This window comes from Oncorhynchus tshawytscha, unplaced genomic scaffold (assembly GCF_018296145.1).
Source record: "Oncorhynchus tshawytscha isolate Ot180627B unplaced genomic scaffold, Otsh_v2.0 Un_contig_9034_pilon_pilon, whole genome shotgun sequence".
In the NCBI taxonomy this organism is placed as follows: Eukaryota; Metazoa; Chordata; class Actinopteri; order Salmoniformes; family Salmonidae; genus Oncorhynchus; species Oncorhynchus tshawytscha.
The window spans coordinates 11,818-34,681 of NW_024608484.1; the positions used below are offsets into that span (position 1 = coordinate 11,818).

General features: G+C 51.6%; 1 protein-coding gene across 1 annotated transcript in view; it reads left to right on the forward strand.

The window, feature by feature from the left end:
• Positions 1 to 320: 320 nt before the first annotated feature.
• Positions 321 to 22,864, forward strand: part of LOC121843563 (LARGE xylosyl- and glucuronyltransferase 1-like) — a 31,425-nt gene continuing 8,881 nt past the window's right edge. Inside the window, exon 1 of the mRNA XM_042313283.1 lies at positions 321 to 532. Within this exon, the coding sequence (XP_042169217.1) occupies positions 427 to 532 (106 nt within the window). The 5' untranslated portion in view covers positions 321 to 426. The remainder of the gene's footprint in view (positions 533 to 22,864) is intronic.

Here is a 22,864-nt window from a genome sequence, read left to right on the forward strand (position 1 = left end):
CCTCTCTCTCCTCTCCTGTCCTCTCTCCTCTCCTGTCCTCTCTCCTCTCCTGTCCTCTCTCCTCTCCTGTCCTCTCTCCTCTCCTGTCCTCTCTCATCTCCTGTCCTCTCTCATCTCCTGTCCTCTCCTCTCCTGTCCCTCTCTCCTCTCCTGTCCTCTCTCATCTCCTGTCCCTCTCATCTCCTGTCCTCTCTCTTCCCCTCCTGTCCTCTCTCTTCCCCTCCTGTCCTCTCTCTCCTCTCCTGTCCTCCTCCTTCTCCTGTCCTCTCTCCTCTCCTGTCCTCTCTCTTCCCCTCCTGTCCTCTCCTCTCCTCTCCTCTCCCCTCAGACAGTATCATGCCCCCCCCCGGCCAACAGCTGCTACCCACATAGAGGTCAGACTTCAGAGGTTGCTCCGCCTCTCGTTCTGGGCCATCGCCACAGAGGATGCTGGGAATGTGTCGCGGGCGCAGGAAGTTCCTCGCTGCCTCCCTCGCCCTGCTCTTCATCCCCGCACTCACCTGGCTGTACCTCTCCGCTGGTAACTTCCAAGGTAGGACCCAACTCTCCTGAACCACCTGATGCTGTACCAGGGCTTCTCTCCTCTGATCAGGCCTCTCTCTCTCTAGTCATGTCTAGGTGTTGTAACAGGGCTTCTCTCCTCTGATCAGGCCTCTCTCTCTCTAGTCATGTCTAGGTGTTGTAACAGGGCTTCTCTCCTCTGATCAGGCCTCTCTCTAGTCATGTCTAGGTGTTGTAACAGGGCTTCTCTCCTCTGATCAGGCCTCTCTCTCTCTAGTCATGTCTAGGTGTTGTAACAGGGCTTCTCTCCTCTGATCAGGCCTCTCTCTCTCTAGTCATGTCTAGGTGTTGTAACAGGGCTTCTCTCCTCTGATCAGGCCTCTCTCTAGTCATGTCTAAGTGTTGTAACAGGGCTTCTCTCCTCTGATCAGGCCTCTCTCTAGTCTGTCTAGGCTAGCACCTATTCTCTCTCTAGTCATGTCTAGGTGTTGTAACAGGGCTTCTCTCCTCTGATCAGGCCTCTCTCTCTCTAGTCATGTCTAGGTGTTGTAACAAGGCTTCTCTCCTCTGATCAGGCCTCTCTATCTAGTCTGTGCTAGGCTAGCACAGTGACTGTTCATCTCATTTAGTCAGAGGACCCAGGCTATAGCAGCGCTAGGCTAGCACAGTGACTGTTCATCTCATTTAGTCAGAGGACCCAGGCTATAGCAGCGCTAGGCTAGCACAGTGACTGTTCATCTTATTTAGTCAGAGGACCCAGGCTATAGCAGCGCTAGGCTAGCACAGTGACTGTTCATCTTATTTAGTCCCCAGGCCTTAGCAGCGCTAGGCTAGCACAGTGACTGTTCATCTCATTTAATCTGAGGGTTTCAGAATGTTGCGGTATCCTCTGCTCCCCCCCTGGCCTTGGTGTGATTGGTTAAAGGGTTTCCGGTATCCCTCCCCCCCACCCCCTGGCCTTGGTGTGATTGGTTAAAGGGTTTCAGAATGTTGCGGTATCCTCTGCTCCCCCCCCCCCTGGCCTGGCCTTGTGTGATTGGTTAAAGGGTTTCAGAATGTTGCGGTATCCTCTCCCCCTGGCCTTGGTGTGATTGGTTGAAGGGTTTCAGAATGTTGCGGTATCCTCTGCTCCCCCTGGCCTTGGTGTGATTGGTTAAAGGGTTTCAGAATGTTGCAGGTATCCTCTGCTCCCCCTCCCCACCCCCCACCTGGCCTTTGTGTGATTTGTACTCTTACCAGCTCCCTCCTTAATGAAATGTCACCCTTTTTGTTTCGGCTCAGATTTATATTCCCCTGGTCTTCATTTTGGGGTACGGAGGCAGGGACAGGAGACATACGCAGGGAGAGGACACACACACACACACACACACCACCCCCCCCTCTCGGAGCCCCTGAGCCCCTTGTGAAGTCTATTTCATCCAGGCTGTAATTAAACTGAATGGATTGGCTCGGTCTGAATGAACAGTGGTTTGTGTGTTTTGTTTGAGGTGCTCTGTGATTGCGTATGGCAGTATTCACACAGGACAGAGCAGCCAGTTGGACCTGGTCTTTACGTCACCGCCTGGCCATTTCCTTTTCCTGGCCATTTCCTTTACTTTTCAGTCTGTCTTTTTCTGTAAAACTCATCATCTATGGGAACATTATCCAGTCCTTAGTGGACCTACTGTATCTATCACCTTATTCAGTCCTTAGTGGATCTAACACCTTATTCAGTCCTTACTGTATCTAACACCTTATTCAGTCCTTACTGTATCTAACACCTTATTCAGTCCTTACTGTATCTAACACCTTATTCAGTCCTTACTGTATCTAACACCTTATTCAGTCCTTACTGTATCTAACACCTTATTCAGTCCTTAGTGGTCCTACTGTATCTATCACCTTATTCAGTCCTTACTGGTCCTACTGTATCTATCACCTTATTCAGTCCTTAGTGGTCCTACTGTATCTATCACCTTATTCAGTCCTTAGTGGTCCTATATCAGTCCTTAGTGGTCCTACTGTATCTATCACCTTATTCAGTCCTTAGTGGTCCTACTGTATCTATCACCTTATTCAGTCCTTAGTGGTCCTACTGTATCTATCATCTTATTCAGTCCTTATTCACCTTATTCAGTCCTTAGTGGTCCTACTGTATCTATCACCTTATTCAGTCCTTAGTGGTCCTTCTGTATCTATGGTTCTAACACCTTATTCAGTCCTTAGTGGTCCTACTGTATCTATCACCTTATTCAGTCCTTGGTCCTACTGTATCTGGTCCTACTGTATCTATCACCTTATTCAGTCCTTAGTGGTCCTACTGTATCTATCACCTTATTCAGTCCTTAGTATCTATCACCTTATTCAGTCCTTATCTAATCTTATTCACCTTATTCAGTCCTTAGTGGTCCTACTGTATCTATCACCTTATTCAGTCCTTAGTGGTCCTACTGTATCTACCTTATTCACCTTATTCAGTCCTTAGTGGTCCTACTGTATCTATCACCTTATTCAGTCCTTAGTGGTCCTACTGTATCTATCACCTTATATTCACCTTATTCAGTCCTTAGTGGTCCTACTGTATCTATCACCTTATTCAGTCCTTAGTGGTCCTACTGTATCTATCACCTTATTCAGTCCTTAGTGGTCCACCTTATTCAGTCCTTAGTGGTCCTACTGTATCTATCACCTTATTCAGTCCAGTCCCTTATCTATCACCTATTCATCTATCACCTTATTCAGTCCTTAGTGGTCCTTATTCACTGTATCTAACACCTTATTCAGTCCTTAGTGGTCCTACTGTATCTATCACCTTATTCAGTCCTTAGTGGTCCTACTGTATCTATCACCTTATTCAGTCCTTAGTGGTCCTAGTGGTCCTACTGTATCTATCACCTTATTCAGTCCTTAGTGGTCCTACTGTATCTATCACCTTATTCAGTCCTTAGTGGTCCTACTGTATCTTATTCACCTTATTCAGTCTATCACCTTATTTAGTGGTCCTACTGTATCTAACACCTTATTCAGTCCTTAGTGGTCCTACTGTATCTATCACCTTATTCAGTCCTTAGTGGTCCTACTGTATCTAACACCTTATTCAGTCCTTAGTGGTCCTACTGTATCTATCACCTTATTCAGTCCTTAGTGGTTCTAACACCTTATTCAGTCCATAGTGATCCTACTGTATCTATCACCTTATTCAGTCCTTAGTGGTCCTACTGTATCTATCACCTTATTCAGTCCTTAGTGGTCCTACTATATCTAACACCTTATTCCGTCCTTACTGTATCTAACACCTTATTCAGTCCTTAGTGGTCCTACTGTATCTATCACCTTATTCAGTCCTTAGTGGTCCTACTGTATCTATCACCTTATTCAGTCCTTACTGTATCTAACACCTTATTCAGTCCTTAGTGGTCCTACTGTATCTATCACCTTATTCAGTCCTTAGTGGTCCTACTGTATCTATCACCTTATTCAGTCCTTAGTGGTCCTACTGTATCTATCACCTTATTCAGTCCTTAGTGGTCCTACTGTATCTATCACCTTATTCAGTCCTTAGTGGTCCTACTGTATCTAACACCTTATTCAGTCCTTAGTGGTCCTACTGTATCTATCACCTTATTCAGTCCTTAGTGTATCTATCACCTTATTCAGTCCTTAGTGGTCCTACTGTATAGTGGTCCTACTGTATCTAACACCTTATTCAGTCCTAGTCACCTGTATTCATCACCTTATTCAGTCCCTAGTGTATCTATCACCTTATTCAGTCCTTAGTGGTCCTACTGTATCTATCACCTTATTCAGTCCTTAGTGGTCCTACTGTATCTATCACCTTATTCAGTCCTTAGTGGACCTACTGTATCTATCACCTTATTCAGTCACCTTATTCAGTCCTTAGTGGTCCTACTGTATCTATCACCTTATTCAGTCCTTAGTGGTCCTACTGTATCTAACACCTTATTCAGTCCTTAGTGTCCTACTGTATCTATCACCTTATTCAGTCTAGTGGTCCTACTGTATCACCTTATTCAGTCCTTAGTGGTCCTACTGTATCTAACACCTTATTCAGTCCTTAGTGGTCCTACTGTATCTAACACCTTATTCAGTCCTTAGTGGACCTACTGTATCTATCACCTTATTCAGTCCTTAGTGGTCCTACTGTATCTATCACCTTATCAGTCAGTCCTATAGTGGTCCTACTGTATCTATCACCTTATTCAGTCCTTAGTGGTCCTACTGTATCTATCACCTTATTCAGTCCTTAGTGGACCTACTGTATCTATCACCTTATTCAGTCCTTAGTGTCCTACTGTATCTATCACCTACTGTATCTAACACCTTATTCAGTCCTTAGTGGTCCTACTGTATCTATCACCTTATTCAGTCCTTAGTGGTCCTACTGTATCTAACACCTTATTCAGTCCTTAGTGGATCTACTGTATCTAACACCTTATTCAGTCCTTAGTCTATCACCCTACTGTATCTATTCACCTTATTCAGTCCTTAGTGGTCCTACTGTATCTAACACCTTATTCAGTCCTTAGTGGACCTACTGTATCTCACCTTATTCAGTCCTTATTCAGTCCTTATTCAGTCCTACTGTATCTAACACCTTATTCAGTCCTTAGTGGTCCTACTGTATCTAACACCTTATTCAGTCCTTAGTGGACCTACTGTATCTATCACCTTATTCAGTCCTTAGTGGTCCTACTGTATCTAACACCTTATTCAGTCCTTAGTGTATCTAACACCTTATTCAGTCCTTAGTGGTCCTACTGTATCTATCACCTTATTCAGTCCTTAGTGGTCCTACTGTATCTATCACCTTATTCAGTCCTTAGTGGTCCTACTGTATCTATCACCTTATTCAGTCCTTAGTGGTCCTACTGTATCTATCACCTTATTCAGTCCTTAGTGGTCCTACTGTATCTATCACCTTATTCAGTCCTTAGTGGTCCTACTGTATCTATCACCTTATTCAGTCCTTAGTGGACCTACTGTATCTATCACCTTATTCAGTCCTTAGTGGACCTACTGTATCTATCACCTTATTCAGTCCTTAGTGGACCTACTGTATCTATCACCTTATTCAGTCCTTAGTGGACCTACTGTATCTATCACCTTATTCAGTCCTTAGTGGACCTACTGTATCTAACACCTTATTCAGTCCTTAGTGGACCTACTGTATCTATCACCTTATTCAGTCCTTAGTGGTTCTAACACCTTATTCAGTCCTTAGTGGTCCTACTGTATCTATCACCTTATTCAGTCCTTAGTGGTTCTACTGTATCTATCACCTTATTCAGTCCTTAGTGGTTCTACTGTATCTATCACCTTATTCAGTCCTTAGTGGACCTACTGTATCTATCACCTTATTCAGTCCTTAGTGGACCTACTGTATCTAACACCTTATTCAGTCCTTAGTGGTTCTATCACCTTATTCAGTCCTTAGTGGACCTATCATCTAATGCACCTCTTAGCTAACTAGTGTGTCCAAACACTAACCACTCAGGCCTCTTTGTCCCAAATTGCACCAGGTGATTCATGGTCTGTTTGGATGTCCTTCTCCCCTGTTTGGATGCCCTTCTCCCCTGTTTGGATGCCCTTCTCCACCGTTTGGATGTCCTTCTCCACCGTTTGGATGTCCTTCTCCCCTGTTTGGATGCCCTTCTCCCCTGTTTGGATGCCCTTCTCCCCTGTTTGGATGCCCTTCTCCCCTGTTTGGATGCCCTGCTCCCCTGTTTGGATGCCCTTCTCCCCTGTTTGGATGCCCTTCTCCCCTGTTTGGATGCCCTTCTCCCTGTTTGGATGTCCTGTCCTTAGTGCTCCCTGCCCCCTGTATCTAACACCTTATTCCCCTATTCCCTGTGATGCTCCCTGCTCCCCTGTGATGCTCCCTGCTCCCCTGTGATGCTCCCTGCTCCCCTGTGATGCTCCCTGCTCCCCTGTGATGCTCCCTGGTCCCCTGTGATGCTCCCTGGTCCCCTGTGATGCTCCCTGCTCCCCTGTGATGCTCCCTGGTCGTTCATGTATGACACATTTATTGGGAGTTTTCCCTATCATGCTTCCGTTCACACCGTTACCGAGGAGACATCTGGCGTGTGGCAGCCTGGCGGGCAGAGGGGCGGGAGCATCCTTCGTGTGACAGCAGCCCGCTCACCTGACAGCCTGCGTGAATCACCTGGCGCCCAGCGTTGAGTGGTAGAACAGAGCTCGCCAAACAGAACTGAGCGGGGGAACAGTGAGGACGCCAAACAGACGCCATTTTGTCATTTGTACTGGCCCTTGTATGAGCTGTCCTTTAGGAGACCGATGCCAAAATACCTATTTATTAAGTTCAGTACCATGATGCATCAGGCCTCCCGCAAGGTCCCTCAATGTCTTCCTCTTGCTGGGCTATGACACAACGAATCAGGGAGAATAGGGGACACGAGGCGTAGTCTTCATTCCTGGTCCTGGGGACAAAGTGCGGTACTTTTGTTTTTATGTTCCAGCCCAGCACCAATACGCCACCATTCAAAGATGGTGGATCGCCAGAGCATTTTACCACCTGTCACAGTGTGTCAACACTGGCTTCTCTCTCCTCTGTCAAAGAGTAGCCACCTGTCACAGTGTGTCAACACTGGCTTCTCTCTCCTCTGTCAAAGAGTAGCCACCTGTCACAGTGTGTCAACACTGGCTTCTCTCCTCTGTCAAAGAGTAGCCACCTGTCACAGTGTGTCAACACTGGCTTCTCTCTCCTCTGTCAAAGAGTAGCCACCTGTCACAGTGTGTCAACACTGGCTTCTCTCTCCTCTGTCAAAGAGTAGCCACCTGTCACAGTGTGTCAACACTGGCTTCTCTCTCCTCTGTCAAAGAGTAGCCACCTGTCACAGTGTGTCAACACTGGCTTCTCTCTCCTCTGTCAAAGAGTAGCCAACTGTTACCCAACGGAACGCTAAGTGACTGTTTTTAATAGTGGATGGCTTTTCAAACAGCCTGCATTTTAGAGGGCGAGGAAAGAGACTGTGAAAACAGAACAGTACTGCAGGCCAGCTAGTGAACCCCAGCAGTGTGGTATTAACTACCGTTCAGGTTGGGAGGGGAACTCCCATCACTACCCTTCACTGTCTCGCTGTGGCTCTAGCTCTCTCTCTCTCCCATTACTACCCTTCATTGTCTCTCTCTCTCTCTCTCTCTCTCTCCCATTACTACCCTTCACTGTCTCACTGTGGCTCTCCTTCTAGCTCTCTCTCTCTCTCTGTCTCCCTCTTGCTGTGGTTCTCCCTCTAGCTCTCTCTCTCTCCCTCTTGCTGTGGCTCTCCTTCTAGCTCTCTCTCTCTGTCTCCCTCTTGCTGTGGCTCTCCTTCTAGCTCTCTCTCTCTCTCTCTCTCTCTCTCTCTCTCTCTCTCCCCGTCTCTCTCTTGCTGTGGTTCTCCCTCTGGCTCTCTCTCTTTCTCTCTCTCTCCCTCTCCATCTCCCTATCGCTGTGGCTCTCCTTCTAGCTCTCTCTCTCTCCGTCACTCTCTTGCTGTGGTTCTCCCTCTGGTTCTCTCTCTCTCTCTCTCTCCTTCTAGCTCCATCTCCTTATCGCTGTGGCTCTCCTTCTAGCTCTCCTTCTAGCTCTCTCTCTCTCCCTTTGTCTCCTTATCGCTGTGGCTCTCCTAGCTCTTTCTCTCTCACTCCATCTCTCCCTCTCTCTCTTTCTCTCCATCTCTCTCTCTCTCCTCTCTCCTCTCTCCTCTCTCCTCTCCTCTCTTCTCTCTCTCCTCTCTCCTCTCTTCTCCCTCTCCTCTCTTCTCTCTCTCTCTCTCTCTCTCTCCTCTCCCTCTCCCTCTCCTCTCTCTCCATCTATCTCCCGCTGTGGCCTGCTCATCATGCATATAGAGCACATCCCACATCTCTCCTCCATCTCCCTCTCCTCCATCTCTCCTCCATCTCCATCTCTCTCTCCTCCATCTCCCTCTCCTCTCTCTCTCTCCTCTCTCCTCCTCCATCTCCTCTCCTCCATCTCCTCTCCTCTCTCCTCTCTCCTCCTCCTCTCTCTCCCTCTCCTCTCTCTCTCTCTCCTCTCCATCTCCCTCCTCTATCCTCTCTCCTCCATCTCCCTCCTCTCTCCTCTCTCCATCTATCTCCCTCTGTGGCCTGCTCATCATGCATCTCACATCCCACATCTCTCCTCCATCTCCTCTCCTCTCTCTCTCTCTCCTCTCTCCTCCATCTCCCTCTCCTCTCTCCTCTCTCCTCCATCTCCCCTCCTCTATCCTCTCTCTCTCCTCCTCTCTCCTCTCTCCTCCATCTCCCTCTCCTCTCTCCTCTCCTCCATCTCCCTCTCTCCTCCTCTCTCTCCTCCATCTCTCTCCTCCATCTCCCTCTCTCTCTTCTCTCTCCTCCATCTCTCTCCTCTCTCCTCCATCTCTCTCTCCTCTCTCTCCACTCTCCTCTCTCTCCTCCATCTCCCTCTCCTCTCTCTCCTCTCTCCTCCATCTCCCTCTCCTCTCTCCTCTCTCCTCTCTCTCCATCTATCTCCCTCTGTGGCCTGCTCATCATGCATATAGAGCACATCCCACATCTCTCCTCCATCTCCCTCCTCTCTCTCTCTCCTCATCTCTCTCTCTCCTCTCTCTCCTCTCTCTCTCTCTCTCTCTCTCTCCTCTCTCCTCTCTCTCCTCTCTCCTCCCTCTCCTCTCTCCATCTATCTCCCGCTGTGGCCTGCTCATCATGCATATAGAGCACATCCCACATTTAGAAACGCAGGGCGGCTTTTCTTTTTGATAACACTGATGCTGTTCTCCATCCATCTCTCTCTCCAACTGGGGCAGCTAGCGTCGAGGGAATTAGCATAATGTGACCGCGGGGTGGGGCCTCTCATCACCATGGTGACGTAATAATGAAGTTTCCATAAACATGAATGTCCCAATTAATGTAAAAGTTGAGGATGTTTGGGTTTTCGAACCCTGGTATAAACATGTTGAATATTCATTAGGAAGAACAGGAAGTTGATAAATAATGAGGCGTAGCCTAGCAGCGGTCTCCATGGTCACCTAGTTTGAGTCAGCATATTTCCATTAGACCGACCAGACGGCTCAGAGGGCAGTGGACGGTTTCTGCCGAAGTCCTGAGGAAGTCCTGAGGCTGTGTATATAGTATTACAGGATTCAAAGGGCGACAGGGCGAGTGGAAAGGTAGTGGGCGCGTGGAAAGGTAGTGGGCGCGTGGAAAGGGAAAGGTAGTGGGCGCGTGGAAAGGGAAAGGTAGTGGGCGCGTGGAAAGGGAAAGGTAGTGGGCGCGTGGAAAGGTGGTGGGCGCGTGGAAAGTGGGCGCGTGGGAGTGGGCGCGTGGAAAGGTAGTGGGCACGTGGAAAGGGAAAGGTAGTGGGCGCGTGGAAAGGGAAAGGTAGTGGGCGCGTGGAAAGGTAGTGGGCGCGTGGAAAGGTAGTGGGCACGTGGAAAGGTAGTGGGCACGTGGAAAGGTAGTGGGCACGTGGAAGGGAAAGGTAGTGGGCACGTGGAAAGGTAGTGGGCATGTGGAAAGGTAGTGGGCGCGTGGAGTGGGCGCGTGGAAAGGTAGTGGGCGCGTGGAAAGGTAGTGGGCGCGTGGAAAGGTAGTGGGCGCGTGGTGGAAAGGTAGTGGGCGCGTGGAAAGGTAGTGGGCGCGTGGAAGGGAAAGGTAGTGGGCGCGTGGAAGGTAGTGGGCGCGTGGAAGGGAAAGGTAGTGGGCGCGTGGAAGGGAATGGTAGTGGGCGCGTGGAAGCGGAAAGGTAGTGGGCACGTGGAAGGGAAAGGTAGTGGGCACGTGGAAGGGAAAGGTAGTGGGCACGTGGAAAGGGAAGGTAGTGGGCACGTGGACGGGAAAGGTAGTGGGCACGTGGAAGGGTAGTGGGCACGTGGAAGGGAAAGGTAGTGGGCACGTGGAAGGGAAAGGTAGTTGGCACTTGGAAGGGTAGTGGGCACGTGGAAGGGAAAGGTAGTGGGCACGTGGAAGGGTAGTGGGCACGTGGAAGGGAAAGGTAGTGGGCACGTGGAAGGGAAAGGTAGTGGGCACGTGGAAGGGAAAGGTAGTGGGCACGTGGAAGGGAAAGGTAGTGGGCACGTGGAAGGGAAAGGTAATGGGCACGTGGAAGGTAAAGGTAGTGGGCACGTGGAAGGGAAAGGTAGTGGGCACGTGGAAGGGAAAGGGAGTGGGCACGTGGAAGGGAAAGGTAGTGGGCACGTGGAAGGGAAAGGGGTGGGCGCGTGGAAGGGAAAGGGAGTGGGCACGTGGAAAAGTGGAAAGGGGGAGTGGGCACGTGGAAGGGAATGGTAGTGGGCGCGTGGAAGGGAATGGTAGTGGGCGTGGAAGGGAAAGGTGTGGAAGGGAAAGGTAGTGGGCGCGTGGAAGGGAAAGGTAGTGGGCACGTGGAAGGGAAAGGTAGTGGGCACGTGGAGTGGGAAAGGTAGTGGGCACGTGGAAGGGGAAAGGTAGTGGGCACGTGGAAAGGTAGTGGGTGGAAGGGTAGTGGGCACGTGGAAGGGTAGTGGGCACGTGGAAGGGAAAGGTAGTGTGGAAGGGAAAGGTAGTTGGCACTTGGAAGGGTAGTGGGCACGTGGAAGGGAAAGGTAGTGGGCACGTGGAAGGGAAACGTGGAAGGGAAAGGTAGTGGGCACGTGGAAGGGAAAGGTAAGTGGGCACGTGGAAGGGAAAGGTAGTGGGCACGTGGAAGGGAAAGGTAGTGGGCACGTGGAAGGGTAGTGGGCACGTGGAAGGGAAAGGTAGTGGGCACGTGGAAGGGAAAGGTAGTTGGCACTTGGAAGGGGGTAGTGGGCACGTGGAAGGGAAAGGTAGTGGGCACGTGGAAGGGAAAGGTAATGGGCACGTGGAAGGTAAAGGTAGTGGGCACGTGGAAGGGAAAGGTAGTACGTGGAAGGGTGGGCACGTGGAAGGGAAAGGTAGTGGGCACGTGGAAGGGAAAGGTAGTGGGGCGTGGAAGGGAAAGGTAGTGGGCGCGTGGAAAGGAGTGGGCACGTGGAAAGGTAGTGGGCACGTGGAAAGGTGGTGGGCACGTGGAAAGGTGGTGGGCACGTGGAAAGGTAGTGGGCACGTGGAAAGGTAGTGGGCACGTGGAAAGGTAGTGGGCACGTGGAAAGGTGGTGGGCACGTGGAAAGGTGGTGGGCACGTGGAAAGGTAGTGGGCACGTGGAAAGTAGTGGGCACGTGGAAAGGGTGGGCACGTGGAAAGGTAGTGGGCACGTGGAAAGGTGGGGTGGTACGTGGAAGGGGAAGGTAGTGGGCGTGTGGAAGGGAAAGGTAGTGGGCACGTGGAAGGGAAAGGTAGTGGGCACGTGGAAGGGAAAGGAGTGGGCACGTGGAAGGGAAAGGTAGTGGGCACGTGGAAGGGAAAAGGGCAAAGGTAGTGGGCACGTGGAAGGGAAAGGTAGTGGGCACGTGGAAGGGAAAGGTAGTGGGCACGTGGAAGGGAAAGGTGGGCACGTGGAAGGGAAAGGTAGTGGGCACGTGGAAGGGTAGTGGGCACGTGGAAGGGAAAGGTAGTGGGCACGTGGAAGGGAAAGGTAATGGACACGTGGAAGGTAAAGGTAGTGGGCACGTGGAAGGGAAAGGTAAGGGGCACGTGGAAGGGAAAGGTAGTGGGCACGTGGAAGGGAAAGGTAGTGGGCGCGTGGAAGGGAAAGGTAGTGGGCGCGTGAAGGGGAAGGTGGTGGGCACGTGGAAGGGAAAGGTGGTGGGCGCGTGGAAGGGAAAGGTGGTGGGCGCGTGGAAGGGAAAGGTGGTGGGCACGTGGAAGGGAAAGGTGGTGGGCACGTGGAAGGGAAAGGGGAAAGGTGGTGGGCACGTGGAAGGGAAAGGTGGTGGGCACGTGGAAAGTGGGGGGAAGGTGGTGGGCACGTAGTGGGCACGTGGAAAGGGGAAGGGGTGGGCACGTGGAAAGGGGAAGGTGGTGGGCACGTGGAAAGGGGAAGGTAGTGGGCACGTGGAAAGGGGAAGGTAGTGGGCACGTGGAAAGGGGAAGGTAGTGGGCACGTGGAAAGGGAAAGGTAGTGGGCACGTGGAAGGGAAAGGTAGTGGGCACGTGGAAGGGAAAGGTAGTGGGAAAGGGGAAGGTAGTGGGCGTGGTGGAAAGGTAGTGGGCACGTGGAAGGGAAAGGTAGTGGGCGCGTGGAAGGGAAAGGTAGTGGGCACGTGGAAAGGGAAAGGTAGTGGGCACGTGGAAGGGAAAGGTAGTGGGCACGTGGAAAGGTAGTGGGCGCGTGGAAAGGGAAAGGTAGTGGGCACGTGGAAGGGGAAAGGTAGTGGGCATGTGGAAGGTAAAGGTAGTGGGCGCGTGGAAAGAAGGTGGGCACGTGGAAAGGTAGTGGGCACGTGGAAAGGTAGTGGGCGCGTGGAAAGGTAGTGGGCACGTGGAAGGGAAAGGTAGTGGGCACGTGGAAGGGAAAGGTAGTGGGCACGTGGAAGGGAAAGGTAGTGGGCACGTGGAAGGGAAAGGTAGTGGGCACGTGGAAGGGAAAGGTGGTGGGCACGTGGAAGGGAAAGGTAGTGGGCACGTGGAAGGGAAAGGTAGTGGGCACGTGGAAGGCACGTGGAAAAGGTAGTGGGCACGTGGAAGGGAAAGGTAGTGGGCACGTGGAAGGGAAAGGTAGTGGGCACGTGGAAGGGTAGTGGGCACGTGGAAGGGAAAGGTAGTGGGCACGTGGAAGGGAAAGGTAGTGGGCACGTGGAAGGGAAAGGTAGTGGGCACGTGGAAGGGAAAGGTAAGGGGCACGTGGAAGGGAAAGGTAGTGGGCACGTGGAAGGGAAAGGTAGTGGGCACGTGGAAGGGAAAGGTAGTGGGCACGTGGAAGGGGAAAGGTAGTGGGCACGTGGAAGGGAAAGGTAGTGGGCACGTGGAAGGGGGTAGTGGGCACGTGGAAGGGAAAGGTAGTGGGCACGTGGAAGGGAAAGGTAGTGGGCACGTGGAAGGGAAAGGTAGTGGGCACGTGGAAGGGAAAGGTAGTGGGCACGTGGAAGGGAAAGGTAGTGGGCACGTGGAAGGGAAAGGTAGTGGGCACGTGGAAGGGAAAGGTAGTGGGCACGTGGAAGGGAAAGGTAGTGGGCACGTGGAAGGGAAAGGTGGAAGGGTGGGCACGTGGAAGGGAAAGGTAGTGGGCACGTGGAAGGGAAAGGTAGTGGGCACGTGGAAGGGAAAGGTAGTGGGCACGTGGAAGGGAAAGGTAGTGGGCACGTGGAAGGGAAAGGTAGTGTGAGCGCGTGGAAGGGAAAGGTAGTGGGCACGTGGAAAGGGGAAGGTAGTGGGCGCGTGGAAGGGAAAGGTAGTGGGCGCGTGGAAAGGTAGTGGGCACGTGGAAAGGGAAAGGTAGTGGGCACGTGGAAGGGAAAGGTAGTGGGCGCGTGGAAAGTTAGTGGACACGTGGAAGGGGGAGCCCTATATTGGCACCCTGATATTGGCACCCTTATATTGGCCGGACAGTAATGCTTGTTAAGCCGAGCTGTGTCCTGGTGTTGTTGGTGTTCGTATCCTCCTCCCGAGCCTCCTCCTCCTATCCTCCTCCCGAGCCTACTCCTCCCGAGCCTCCTCCTCCTATCCTCCTCCCGAGCCAAGGCCACTGTGTCCTGGTGTTGTTGGTGTTCGTATCCTCCTCCCGAGCCTCCTCCTCCTATCCTCCTCCCGAGCCTCCTCCTCCTATCCTCCTCCCGAGCCTCCTCCACCTAGCCTCCTCCCGAGCCAAGGTCACTGTGTCCTGGTGTTGTTGGTGTTCGTATCCTCCTCCCGAGCCTCCTCCTCCTATCCTCCTCCCGAGCCTCCTCCTCCTATCCTCCTCCCGAGCCTCCTCCTCCTAGCTTCCTCCCGAGCCTCCTCCTATCCTCCTCCCGAGTCTCCTCCTCCTATCCTCCTCCCGAGCCAAAGCCACTGTGTCCTGGTGTTGTTGGTGTTCGTATCCTCCCCCATTGAGTAGTAGACTGTATGTAATGTATCAAGGTGACATCTAGATAGTTATCAATAGTAGATATTTATTGTGTCGGCTGCCATTCTACTTGAATTAAAATCGAAGGGGAATAGGTGCCACGTTAGCTACCTCTGGCGCCGCCATCCTAATACCCAGTAGAAAGCACCTCAGGTGGTGCAGACCAATCAGCTACGTGAAAGAGTCTGCAGCGACAACAAATCTGCCATTTAGCTGATTCGCTTTTTCAAACACACACCCACTTCTCCATACTCCGGTCGCCATATTGGGCTGCCGCTACCCATACTTGAGTCTCCTGGGAGACTGTCCTTCTTTTTAAACCCTCCCCAGGAAACAACAGCTGACTTGGGGGAACTCTTCTATTCCTGCGAACAATTTCTATGGATAATATACCATGACTTGTCAGTCTCTCCTCCCCTCCTCCCTCTCCCTCCTCCCCTCCTCTCCTCTTCCTCTCTCTCCTATTTCCTCCCCTCCTCCCTCTCTCCTCCCTTCCTCTCTCTCCTATTTCATCCCCTCCTCCTCTCTCCTCCTCCCTCTCCTAACCACTCTTTCCTCTCCTCCTCCTCCCCTCCTCCCCTCCCCTCCTCCTCCTCCTCCTCCCTCCACTCTTTCCTCCTCCTCCCCTCCCTCCTCCTCCTCTCCACTCTTTCCTCCCCTCCTCCCCTCTCCTCTTTCCTCCCTCCTCCCCTTCCTCCTCCCCTTTCCTTCCCCTTTTCCCTCCCCTCCTCCCTTTTCCTTCTCCCCTCCTCCCTCTCTCTTCCTCCCTCTATCCTCTCCTCCCTCTCCACTCTTTCCTCCCTCTCTCCTCTCCCCTCCCTCCCTCCCTCCTCCCTCCCTCTCCACTCTTTCCTCCCCTCCCTCTCCTCCCTCTCCCCTCCTCTCCTCCTCCCTCTCCCTCTGTCCTCTCCTCTCCTCTCCTCCCTCTCCCTCTCCCCTCTCTCCTCCCCTCCTCTCCTCCCCTCCTCCCTCTCCCCTCCTCTCCTCCTCCCTCCTCCCATCTCCACCCCAGCACACTGTCATCCTCTGAGTTATTAGTCAGAGTAGTACAGAGATAAATCAGGTTACACAGACCTGAATGTGTCAGGTTGTGCACGGCTAGCTCTGCAGTGGACCCTAATGATACATAAAGGGGTTTGTTTTGTTTTGGGGTTTGAAGTGAGAGCGATGGACACACAGGGAATCTTGGAAGATAAACACTCAAGGTCTTCTGGAAAGAATAAATTAAAGAAATATATTTAAGAAATAAAGTAAAGAAATTAAGTAGTTCTAGTGTATAGAGCTAGGCTAATACCGTACACAACATGATACTGGTGTAGAGAGCGCTAGGCTAATACCGTACATAACATGATACAGGTGTAGAGAGCGCTAGGCTAATACCGTACACAACATGATACAGGTGTAGAGAGCGCTAGGCTAATACCGTACATAACATGATACAGGTGTAGAGAGCGCTAGGCTAATACCATACACAACATGATACAGGTGTAGAGAGCGCTAGGCTAATACCGTACATAACATGATACAGGTGTAGAGAGCGCTAGGCTAATACCATACACAACATGATACAGGTGTAGAGAGCGCTAGGCTAATACTGTACACAACATGATACAGGTGTAGAGAGCGCTAGGCTAATACGTACACAACATGATACAGGTGTAGAGAGCGCTAGGCTAATACCGTACACAACATGATACAGGTGTAGAGAGCGCTAGGCTAATACCATACACAACATGATACAGGTGGTGTAGAGAGCTAGGCTAATACCATACACAACATGATACAGGTGTAGAGAGCGCTAGGCTAATACCATACACAACATGATACATGATACAGGTGTAGAGAGCGCTAGGGCTAATACCATACACAACATGATACAGGTGTAGAGAGCGCTAGGCTAATACCATACACAACATGATAGAGGTGTAGCGCGCTAGGCTAATACCGTACACAATATGGTACAGGTGTAGAGAGCGCTAGGCTAATACCGTACACAACATGATACAGGTGTAGAGAGCGCTAGGCTAATACCGTACACAATATGGTACAGGTGTAGAGAGCGCTAGGCTAATACCATACACAACATGATACAGGTGTAGAGAGCTAGGCTAATACCTCTCTAACCTCATCCCACGGTCTCCAAGCCTGTCTCTCTAACCTCCTCCCACTGTCTCCAAGCCTGTCTCTCTCACCTCATCCCACTGTCTCTCTCACCTCCTCCCACTCTCTCTCACCTCCTCCCACTGTCTCTCTCACCTCCTCCCACTGTCTCTCTCACCTCCTCCCACTGTCTCCAAGTCTGTCTCTCTCACCTCCTCACACTGTCTCTCTCACCTCATCCCACTGTCTCTCTCACCTCCTCCCACTGTCTCTCTCACCTCCTCCCACTGTCTCTCTCACCTCCTCCCACTGTCTCTCTCACCTCCTCCCACTGTCTCTCTCAACCCTCTCCCACTGTCCCCACGCCTGTGTCTCTCACCTCCTCCCACTGTCTCCAAGCCTGTCTCTCTCAACCCTCTCCCACTGTCCCCACGCCTGTGTTTCTCACCTCCTCCCACGGTCTCTCTCACCTCCTCCCACGGTCTCTCTTACCTCCTCCCACTGTCTCCAAGTCTGTCTCTCTCACCTCCTCACACTGTCTCTCTCACCTCATCCCACTGTCTCTCTCACCTCCTCCCACTGTCTCTCTCACCTCCTCCCACTCTCTCTCTCACCTCCTCCCACTGTCTCTCTCACCTCCCCACTGTCTCTCACCTCCCCACTGTCTCTCCACCTCCTCCCACTGTCTCCAAGTCTGTCTCTCTCACCTCCTCCCACTGATCTCTCTCACTGTCTCTCTCACCTCCTCCCACTGTCTCTCTCACCTCCTCCCACTGTCTCTCTCACCTCCTCCCACTGTCTCTCTCACCTCCTCCCACTGTCTCTCTCACCTCCTCCCACTGTCTCTCTCAACCCTCTCCCACTGTCCCCACGCCTGTGTTTCTCTCTCCTCCCACGGTCTCTCTCACCTCCTCCCACGGTCTCTCTTACCTCCTCCCACTGTCTCCAAGTCTGTCTGTCTCTCTCACCTCCTCACACTGTCTCTCTCACCTCATCCCACTGTCTCTCTCACCTCCTCCCACTGTCTCTCTCACCTCCTCCCACTGTCTCTCTCACCTCCTCCCACTGTCTCTCTCACCTCCTCCCACTGTCTCTCTCAACCCTCTCCCACTGTCCCCACGCCTGTGTCTCTCACCTCCTCCCACTGTCTCCAAGCCTGTCTCTCTCACCTCCTCCCATGGTCTCTCTCACCTCCTCCCACGGTCTCTCTTACCTCCTCCCACTGTCTCCAAGTCTGTCTCTCTCACCTCCTCACACTGTCTCTCTCACCTCATCCCACTGTCTCTCTCACCTCCTCCCACTGTCTCTCTCACCTCCTCCCACTGTCTCTCTCAACCCTCTCCCACTGTCCCCACGCCTGTCTCTCACCTCCTCCCACTGTCTCCAAGCCTGTCTCTCTCAACCCTCTCCCACTGTCCCCACGCCTGTGTTTCTCACCTCCTCCCACTGTCTCTCTCACCTCCTCCCACTGTCTCTCTTACCACCTCCTCCCACTGTCTCTCTACCTCCTCCCACTGTCTCTCTCACGGTTTCTCCTCCCACTGTCTCTCTCAACCCTCTCCCACTGTCCCCACGCCTGTGTCTCTCACCTCCTCCCACTGTCAGTCTCTCACCTCCTCCCACGGTCTCTCTCACCTCCTCCCACTGTCTCTCTCACCTCCTCACTGTCTCTCTCACCTCCTGACTAATACCATACACACTGTCTCTCTCACCTCCTCCCACTGTCTCTCTCACCTCCTCCCACTGTCTCTCTCACCTCCTCCCACGGTTTCTCTCACCTCCTCCCACTGTCAGGTGTCTCTCACCTCCTCCCACGGTCTCTCTCACCTCCTCCCACTGTCTCTCTCACCTCCTCCCACTGTCTCTCTCACCTCCTCCCACTGTCTCTCTACCCTACCTCCCACTGTCCCCACCGTCCCATGATACTGTGTCTCTCACCTCCTCCCACTGTCTCCAAGCCTGCTCTCTCTCACCTCCTCCCATGGTCTCTCTCACCTCCTCCCACGGTCTCTCTCACCTAACCTCCCACTGTCTCCAAGTCTGTCTCTCTCACCTCCTCCCACACTGTCTCTCTCACCTCATCCCACTGTCTCTCACCTCTCACTGTCTCACCTCCCACTGTCTCTCTCACCTCCTCCCACTGTCTCTCTCAACCCTCTCCCACTGTCCCCTCGCCTGTCTCTCACCTCCTCCCACTGTCTCCAAGCCTGTCTCTCTCAACCTCCTCTCCCTCACCTCCTCCCAGCTGTCCCCACGCCTGTGTTTCTCACCTCCTCCCACGGTCTCTCTCACCTCCTCCCACGGTCTCTCTCACCTCCTCCCACTGTCTCTCTTACCTCCTCCCACTGTCTCTCTCTCACCTCCTCCCACTGTCTCTCTCAACCTCCCACTCCCACTGTCCCCACGCCTGTCACCTCCTCACCTCCTCCCACGGTCTCTCTCACCTCCTCCCACTGTCTCTCTCACCTCCTCCCACTGTCTCTCTCACCTCCTCCCACTGTCTCTCTCACCTCCTCCCACTGTCTCTCTCACCTCCTCCCACTGTCTCTCTCACCTCCTCCCACTGTCTCTCTCACCTCCTCCCACTGTCTCTCTCACCTCCTCCCACGGTTCTCTCTCACCTCCTCCCACTGTCTCTCTCAACCCTCTCCCACTGTCCCCACGCCTGTGTCTCTCACCTCCTCCCACTGTCTCCAAGCCTGTCTCTCTCAGCTCCTCCCACTGTCTCCCTCCTCCCCGGTCTCTCTCACCTCCTCCCACTGTCTCTCTCACCTCCCACTGTCCTCCCACTGTCTCTCTCACCTCCTCCCATTGTCTCTCTCACCTCCTCCCACTGTCTCTCTCAACCTCCTCCCACTGTCTCCCCACGCCTGTCTCTCTCACCTCCTCCCACTGTCTCCAAGCCTGTCTCTCTAACCTCCTCCCACTGTCTCCAAGCCTGTCTCTCTCACCTCCTCCCACTGTCTCCAAGCCTGTCTCTCTAACCTCATCCCACTGTCTCCAAGCCTGTCTCTCTCACCTCCTCCCACTGTCTCCAAGCCTGTCTCTCTAACCTCCTCCCACTGTCTCCAAGCCTGTCTCTCTCACCTCCTCCCACTGTCTCCAAGCCTGTCTCTCTCACCTCCTCCCACTGTCTCCAAACCTGTCTCTCTAACCTCCTCCCACTGTCTCCAAGCCTGTCTCTCTCACCTCATCCCACTGTCTCCAAGCCTGTCTCTCTAACCTCCTCCCACTGTCTCCAAGCCTGTCTCTCTAACCTCCTCCCACTGTCTCCAAGCCTGTCTCTCTAACCTCTTCCCTTTGTCACTGTGACACCATGGCCTGCCAAATGGGTTGCCAGATCAGCACAAAACACACTGTCCAGTGAGACCAAGCACACCACCAAGTTTCAGGAGACGTCCATCAAGCCATAGCATGTCTCTCTGCAGCTCTACATCCTAGCTGTTGGCTGGTTGACATGGGCTGTTAAAAGGTTACGTCAGCCCATTCCCAGGGCATCGATCCGGAGGTGTCAAAGTGTACTGTGTCTAGAGATTGCAGCACTCTGAAGAGGCTGTCCAGCTCAGCACGATTTGGTATTTTATTATGATCCACATTAGCTGTTACAAAACTACTCTAAAGAGGGACATTACTCCAGACAGCTAGCTGGCTATGTTTATAAACTACAGAGGAACATTACTCCAGACAGCTAGCTGACTATGTTTATAAACTACAGAGGAACATTACTCCAGACAGCTGTTTATAAACTACAGAGGAACATTACTCCAGACAGCTAGCTGACTATGTTTATAAACTACAGAGGAACATTACTCCAGACAGCTAGCTGACTATGTTTATAAACTACAGAGGAACATTACTCCAGACAGCTAGCTGACTATGTTTATAAACTACAGAGGAACATTACTCCAGACAGCTAGCTGACTATGTTTATAAACTACAGAGGAACATTACTCCAGACAGCTAGCTGACTATGTTTATAAACTACAGAGGGACATTACTCCAGACAGCTAGCTGGCTGTGTTAGTATTATATTTATAGACAGTACTCTACAGTATAAATAACAGTATATTATATTTATAGACAGTACTCTACAGTATAAATAACAGTATATTAGATTTATAGACAGTACAGTATAAATAACACTATATTAGATTTATAGACAGTACATTATAAATAGCAGTATATTATATGTATAGACAGTACAGTATAAATAGCAGTATATTATATGTATAGACAGTACAGTATAAATAACAGTATATTAGATTTATAGACAGTACTATACAGTATAAATAACAGTTAGATTTATAGACAGTACAGTATAAATAACAGTATATTAGATTTATAGACAGTACAGTATAAATAAACTCAGTTCTGTGGACCTATTAGAGTGCATTAGTCCTGCTGACACCAATTAGCATTGGAGAGGTGGCGAGGACACGGACGCTTGCTGTGTCTTTCACAGGAAGTGAACTGTGAAACTAAAGGCTTTATATTTAATCCGGTAGTATTGGGAGTTTTTTTCTTCTCTGAGACCTCTCTCTCTCTGTCCTCTCTCTCTGCTCCCTTCATCACTCCAGGGTCATAGAGAGAGCAGAGAGATGAGGGGGAGTACAGAGAGGTCTTCACAGCTCTGAACGGACCATAGACCGACCTCTGGAGACACACTGTTTTTCTTTCTGTCCACAAACATCATTGGCTGTTTCTCTCCTGGAGCTACTTTAGTGCTATTTAATATCAAGCAACACAAGTCCAGAATAAAACCCAAAAGACAGTCGTCCACTACCAATCTGTGTAGCCCACCTGGGTGATGCATAGCCACCATTTTGTGCCAGAACACTCACCACACATCAGCTATCATGGTGTTGAGGTGAGGAGTGACAGGGGATGACTACGTGGTCATAATTACAGTTATCCAGGACACTGAGGTTAACACCCCTAGTATTACATTAAATGTCAACAAATCAGGACATCCATTTAACATCCCATCCCAAAGATGGCACCCCCTACCCAGGGCAATGTCACCCCCTACCCAGGGCAATGTCACCATCACTGGTGGGGTGGCAGGTAGCCTAGTGGTTAGAGTGTTGGACTAGTAACCAGCAGGTAGCCTAGTGGTTAGAGTGTTGGACTAGTAACCAGCAGGTAGCCTAGTGGTTAGAGCGTTGGACTAGTAACCAGCAGGTAGCCTAGTGGTTAGAGCGTTGGACTAGTAACCAGCAGGTAGCCTAGTGGTTAGAGTGTTGGACTAGTAACCAGCAGGTAGCCTAGTGGTTAGAGCGTTGGACTACTAACCAGCAGGTAGCCTAGTGGTTAGAGCAGGTAGCCTAGTGGTTAGAGCGTTGGACCAGTAACCAGCAGGTAGCCTAGTGGTTAGAGCGTTGGACCAGTAACCAGCAGGTAGCCTAGTGGTTAGAGCGTTGGACTAGTAACCAGCAGGTAGCCAGTGGTTAGAGCAGGTAGCCTAGTGGTTAGAGCGTTGGACTAGTAACCAGCAGGTAGCCTAGTGGTTAGAGCGTTGGGCCAGTAACCAGCAGGTAGCCTAGTGGTTAGAGCGTTGGACCAGTAACCAGCAGGTAGCCTAGTGGTTAGAGCGTTGGACTAGTAACCAGCAGGTAGCCTAGTGGTTAGAGTGTTGGACTAGTAACCAGCAGGTAGCCTAGTGGTTAGAGCGTTGGACTAGTAACCAGCAGGTAGCCTAGTGGTTAGAGCGTTGGACCAGTAACCAGCAGGTAGCCTAATGGTTAGAGCGTTGGACCAGTAACCAGCAGGTAGCCTAGTGGTTAGAGCGTTGGACTAGTAACCAGCAGGTAGCCTAGTGGTTAGAGTGTTGGACCAGTAACCAGCAGGTAGCCTAGTGGTTAGATCGTTGGGCTAGTAACCAGCAGGTAGCCTAGTGGTTAGAGTGTTGGACTAGTAACCTGCAGGTAGCCTAGTGGTTAGAGCGTTGGACTAGTAACCAGCAGGAAGCCTAGTGGTTAGAGTGTTGGACTAGTAACCAGCAGGTAGCCTAGTGGTTAGAGCGTTGGACTAGTAACCAGCAGGTAGCCTAGTGGTTAGAGTGTTGGGTCAGTAACCAGCAGGTAGCCTAGTGGTTAGAGTGTTGGACTAGTAACCAGCAGGTAGCCTAGTGGTTAGAGCGTTGGACTAGTAACCAGCAGGTAGCCTAGTGGTTAGAGCGTTGGACCAGTAACCAGCAGGTAGCCTAGTGGTTAGAGCGTTGGACTAGTAACCAGCAGGTAGCCTAGTGGTTAGAGCGTTGGACTAGTAACCAGCAGGTAGCCTAGTGGTTAGAGCGTTGGACCAGTAACCAGCAGGTAGCCTAGTGGTTAGAGCGTTGGACTAGT